The following is a 6,443-nucleotide window of genomic DNA, read 5'->3' on the forward strand; positions in this document are numbered from 1 at the left end:
CCATCTGGTTGCTGGTCGTCCTCTGCTCCGTAGTGCTTCGTCTCGTGCCGTCTCGTGGCCTCCACTCGACATAGGGATGCGCACGATATATCGATGATTTAAAAACATCGATATTCTGCTTTCGATAATCGATTTTTACATCGATTTTTTTTGTTTCGATAATATCGGCGAACATCGATATTTATGTCGATGTTTTTAGCGATGTTTTTGGAAAATTTTTGTACATTTTCACTGATCTTATTTTAATGTTTAATCTTATTTATAGGTAAATAGGTAACAACATACAGCCGGTTTCCGAAACGTTATTCAAATCTTCGATCATCTAATCGAGCTGTTAGATTTGATCAACTGTTAACCAGTGGCCAGTTTCTCAAACGTCGATCATCTTAAAATTATATGATCGTAGAAAATCGATTATCTGACATACGATTTGGTATCGATACTGTCACAATCGGCTGTCATCCTTCAAAATTTCATTTTATAACCAAATAATTTTAATCCATAGTAAATAACTACATAATTTATAAAATTAAAAAATATATTAAAAATGAGCAATACCAACGGAAATCCTCCACTCAAAAATTATACTGAGAGAGAGAGAAATGTTTGCTGTTGGAAATAATTGGAAAGTAAGTACGAAATTGTCTAACTTATAGAACAAATTTCTAATTGTATTTTTGTTTTCAGATACAAGCATATTATAATTGAAAACAAATAATGTAGCAATGCTATGTCCACCAACCAAAACAATGAAACCTGGGAAAAAATAGCGCTGAATTTCCCAGAACTCCCAAGCAGCTAAAAACTGCATATATAAACTTAAAAAGGGTCACTCACCAAAAAATAGCAGAGGAAAATGTAAATGTATAAAACTTTCGGTTGATTTAGAGCTATATGGATTAATTACATTGCAGATTCAAAAATATAATGAGCAGAAGGTTTTGGACCAGTTGAAGAGAGACCAAACTGCGGACAAAGTAGGTATACTTAAATTTAAAGCTTTTAACACCAGGTCAGTCGAATTACACTATTTCTGAGTGGAATATTTTTATAAAAATATAATCCAATGAAACTAATTTCATGATGGGAACTAACCTAGTGTTGAGACAATAGAAGTTTAGTATTTGAGGGTGTTAACGCCAAAGAGGTGCAAGTCATATTTGTGAAATGATGGAAGTTTTGCTTTATAACTTTGATAAATAGACATTTTTTCATCAGGAAAAGTGGTGCAAGTATTTACAGTAAAAACTTATACACCACTTTTTCTCTGAAGAGGTCTATGTATATAATATCAAGATTATAAAATAGGGCTTACATCATTTCAAGAATATGACTTACACCACTTTGATTTTAACCCATTCATTTCTTAATCAGTAATGAACTAATGAATTGTTTTCAGAAAGACATACTTGCAACAGGTGGTGGCACATTTATTCCTCGTCTCACATATGTAGGGGCACAAATGTTGAGTTTGATTGGCAATCAAATCCAACCTTTACCCAACAGTTGTGACAGTGCATCTGGTTTCTTCACATCTGATGAGTCCTTATTATATTAATTTATTTAAATAAAGGTAACTAATTTTAAATTTATTTATATATATATAAAGCCTGATCAATATTTCCAATATTATCTGAACAATAACCTGTATATCGTCGCCTCAAAGCGACAGTAGGATATGTACATATCCTACCTTGTAAACCAAATTTAAGCAAACTCAAAATATGAGAATTAATAGCTATAAATATTATTGATATGAATTAATTATTATAATTATTTATTCCAATTCTAAATTAAGGTAGATTATTAACTTAGCTATTAAGATAGCTAAAGTAGATAAATAAAAGTAACTACCTACCTAATTCGAGAAAGATTTTTTTTATAAAGAAAAAACTATTTGGTACATCTGAAACAATTGAAATTTTTTTATTTTTATAGTTGCACAAGATAGTCAAGTGGAAGTAGATTACCTACAATTGGAAGACACATAGCAGACGTCCAATGTACCCTCTACTTCCACTGTGCTGCTCAGTACACCCACGACAACTGCTGTCCTGCCCAAGAAGAAAGCCAAGATGTCTCAGGCTCGTTCAAAAAATAAAAAAGTAAAAGATGTAGGGAGCGAAACCCTTAATGTATCTTTTACAAAAAAAAATTGAAACAGCAAGACTAGAAAAAAGAAGTAAGATAGTATTTTTCAACAAGAAAAAAAGAAATTTTAGAAGTAGAGCTTCAAATAAAAAAATTCGAACTCAATAAATTATTAGGTAATAGTGGTTAGGTATGTACCTAATAAAGTAATTTTAAATAAAAATTGTAATTTCTTTAAATAATAAAATTAATAAAAAATGTGTTTTTCAAAGTTTATTTACCCACCTGTTAGAATGAGTTATTACCTACTAGCTTCGTCCTCTGCTTCTTTGTCGTAATGCATTCCACAATTTTTCATTTGTTATGGTGTTGGGCCAATACATCTTCAGAATATTTTGTGGGAATCTATTTACAAAAACTCTTCCTTGCATTTCCTTCTGATATTGTTCATGTCTCACTCCCATATTCCCATATAGTAGTATTGATTTGATGATACTATTAAATGTGTTTTGGCTAATTTATGTTGAGATATGATATGAGAGGATTTCAAAGGCCTGTTGTTCTTTTTCCTATTCTATGTTTAATGTTTGCCTGGACTCCAACTTTTGCACTACTATCAAGATAGCAGAATTCTTTAACCTGTTTTATTTCTTATTGATTGATGTATACCATGGTTTACCATGCTCACTTATTCCTATTCTCATCTCTACTATCTTATTAGTGATGATTTTAAGACCAACCTCATCTGCCTTTCCCTCCAGCTTCCTTATCACGTTCTTCATGTCATCTAGTGTATGTGATATCAAGCAGATATCATATTGCATATTCCAATGTTGGATTTAATTGGCAACCAAATCTAATATTTATACAACAGTTGCAGATGGTGCATCTGCTTACTTGCCATGTAGTGAGTCCTTATTTTGTTTAATTATTTAACAAAAGGTAAGTAGTAGTAATTCTAAATTAAATATTTAAAATTAAACATTATTTTTTTATTTTCACACTAACACAATATGTTGAAGTAGAACTAAACTAATGCTCCCCTGTAGCCCCATCTACATGTGTGTGCATCCCAACATACAGTGAGAATGTAAAGGTTGCAATAAATTCATTTTCTCGAGAATGGACGATTTTGGGAAAAAATCCCGAAACAGGTCAATTTTTATTTTTAAATTACGACTTTTTGGCATTATTATCACTAGTGACACCCATCTGGGCGTGATTACGTCATCGATGATTTTTTTAAATTAGAATAGGGGCCGTGTGGTGGCTCATTTGAAAGGTAATTGAATTTTCTAATCAGTAATATAAACATTAACATAATTACTTATAGGCTGCCCAAAAAAAATTTTTTTGATTAAATTTATTGACATAAAAAGAAGAATATATGTCATTTATTTAATTCAAAATACACTTTACTGCTCTTAGAAAACAGAAAGATATGTTTATTTGAAAAATATTCTTTGCTTTTCGCTTAAATTAACTGTTCAAAGTGTCAAGAGGCAGGTGGGTGGCTGCTTTAATATTGAATTTAAGCAAAAAACAATGTTTATTTGTCAAATAAACATTTTTTCCTGTATTCTGATAGCAGTAAAATGTATTTTGAATTAAATAAATTACACACATTCTTTAGGTGCTCACTGTATAATTACACTATATATTTAATTTTAAAAATTAAATTATAATTAAATAACTAATAATTTTAATTAGACACTAAAATACGATTTATTTAATAACTGTTTAACCTATATAATAACTAAAAAACTCTATTTAATAACTCTAAACAACTATTTATAAACATTAACAGCCCTTTAATCAACCAATAACCTCAAATTAGGTGACAGTTCCTTTTGGTCGCCGTGTGACATGCGAAATTGGTTAATCAGCGTTTCGGAAACTCAAAACACTTATGATCGGTTGTTAACTAACGATTAATCGTTTGTTAAATCATATGATCGACTGTTATTGAACTCCCGTTTAACTGGTGTTATTGAAACTCAAAATGCATTTGATCAACGATTAACCATCGATTACATAATTTTTGAGATGATCATCCTTTCGGAAACCGGCTGATAGAGTCGTACATTAGTCTTATTTATATTTTACAAATACAAACACAAACATATTTAATGTTATTTGTCAAAATAGAAGATTCGATATGTCACATGCCATCTGTATTTGTACTTTATTAAAAGATCCTGTAGGTGGCTGCTGTGGTAATGGGCGATGTTTCGATATTAAAACATCGATGTTTTCAATCCGATAATTCAGTAAAATCGATGTTAGTCGTTTGATACATCATTCGATGTAAATATCGATGTTTTGACATTTTTGCGCATCCCTTCGACAATACGTTTTGTCCATCGGTTGTCTGAAAATCTGGCGACGTGTCCTACCCAATTCCACTTGAGCGACGCGATTTTTTCGACGGCGTCCGTTGTTTTTGTTCTACGACGTATTTCTTCGTTTGGGATTCGGTCCCAACATCTGGCGCTCCATAGCCCTCTGAGTTATGCGAATCTTGTTCACTACCTTTTTTGTGAGTGCTTATGTTTCCGCTCCATAAGTGAGTACAGGCAATACACACTGGTCAAAGATTATCCTTTTCAGGCATATGGGTAAGTCCGATTTAAATACATAGCTCAGTTTACCAAACGCTGCCCAGGCTAATCCTATGCGACGTGGGAGCTCGCACGTCTGGTTATCTCTTCCCAACCGAATTTCAGGTCCCAAGTACTTATAAGATGCAGTCGGTTCAATATCCATTTCATCAACAACAATTTTACGATTTAGCACCAGATTAGTTATTATTTGCGTCTTGTTGATGTAAATCTTTAGTCCGACCTCTAAGGAAGCGTGACTTGTTCAACATTATTATTGCATCATCCGTACGATCGGCTATAAGGACGATGTCATCTGCGAATCTCAAATGACTGAGCTTCTCTTCATTTATATTGATACAATATTCGTTCAGATCTGCCTTATTAAAAGTGTGTTCTAAAAGGATTGTGAACAGCTTTGGTGAGATGGTGTCTCCTTGCTGTACTCCTCGTTGCATACAGAATTTATTAGTTTGTATAACCCCAAAGACAAATTTCCATGATGTAGATATAGCAGAACAATTATTAACATTAGAAGTTAAGGATATATTACGGAGTTTTGGATTTTAAATATCTGTCTAAAAGTAAATGACCATAAAACTAAATATATGATGGTTTCAAAATAAGAACGGCGATGAATATTAAAGATGAAAGGCGAAATGTTAATATAAATACTCATAACTTTGGTTAAAGAATTTAACTTACTTACTTAGAAATGATAAGTACCTACGAGTTATTACAGCTGATTATGATGGGTAAAATCGAAGAAAAAAGGGGTCCTGGTAGACGACAAATATCCTGGCTGAAAGACATTCGCGACTGGACCGGGTTAAACACACAGACCACGCTTTTCAGAAAAGCAGAAGATAGAGTTGAATTTGCAATGGTTTTGACCAACCTTTATTAATATAGTCGGCACTAGAAGAGGAAAGAATTTAAATATGCTGGAGCAACAATCGTAAATGACAACAAAGTAGATAAAGAAGTTGAAACCCGAATACTGGCGGGAAGATTGCAAAGAAAGATCTGTCTTTGCAATGCAACATCTAATAAGTTCAAAGGGTCCCTCACATCATCATCATCAATGGCGTTACAACTCTTCGTGAGTCTTTGCAGCGTTTACTATTGCCTTCTATATTTGTCGGTCCTGTGCCATTAATTCTCACTGTCTCACTCCCATTTTCTCCAGATCTTCTTTGAATACATCTTTCCACCATTTTCTAGGCCGTCCTACAGACCTTCTTCCATCGGGCATTTCCCAGAACACATTGTTTATAAGGCGATTGTCGTTACTACGTATCAAATGCCCTACACAACTAAGTCTATTGGCCTTTATAATATCTGACTAGATTTTTCTTTCCGAATAGAGACTCTATAACTCGTTATTGTACCTGCCCCTCCATTCGTTTGCCAAGCTGTCTCTGCAAGGGCCATATATCATTCGAAGGATTTTACTTTCCCACACCAGTAATTTATCTGAATTTTTGCACTTAGTGAAAGAAGTTTTGACTTCATTAGACGTTGCATTGCAAAGGAAGATCCGTTTCCTGCCATTATCCGCGTCTCAACTTCTCGCTCTATTTTGTTGTCATTTGTGATTGTTGCTCCTATATATTTAAATTCTTTAACCACTTCGAAGTTATGACCGTTTATAATAATGTTTTGCCTTATTCGCCGTCGTCCTTGTTTTGAGACGAGCATGTATTTTGTTTGGCTTCATTTATTTTTAAACCGATGTATAATGCAGCTTCT

At 33.1% G+C, this 6,443-nt stretch overlaps 1 protein-coding gene across 1 annotated transcript; it reads left to right on the forward strand.

Moving 5' to 3' along the window:
* Positions 1-602: 602 nt before the first annotated feature.
* Positions 603-1,558, forward strand: LOC126880906 (uncharacterized). Its single transcript, XM_050644981.1, has 3 exons — positions 603-629; positions 828-977; positions 1,400-1,558. The coding sequence occupies exons 1-3, from the start codon at positions 603-605 to the stop codon at positions 1,556-1,558; spliced, it is 336 nt and encodes a 111-aa protein (XP_050500938.1).
* The last annotated feature ends 4,885 nt before the right edge of the window (positions 1,559-6,443 follow it).

This window comes from Diabrotica virgifera, chromosome 2 (genome assembly GCF_917563875.1).
Source record: "Diabrotica virgifera virgifera chromosome 2, PGI_DIABVI_V3a".
Lineage (NCBI taxonomy): Eukaryota > Metazoa > Arthropoda > Insecta > Coleoptera > Chrysomelidae > Diabrotica > Diabrotica virgifera.

Excerpts from the sequence above, each read along its gene's own strand:
- LOC126880906 (XM_050644981.1), top strand. The coding sequence starts at position 603 with ATGTTTGCTGTTGGAAATAATTGGAAA. Across the intron at positions 630-827 it reads CTGTTGGAAATAATTGGAAA|GGTCACTCACCAAAAAATAG; the intron begins GTAAGTACGAAA and ends AAACTTAAAAAG. Across the intron at positions 978-1,399 it reads GAGACCAAACTGCGGACAAA|AAAGACATACTTGCAACAGG; the intron begins GTAGGTATACTT and ends AATTGTTTTCAG.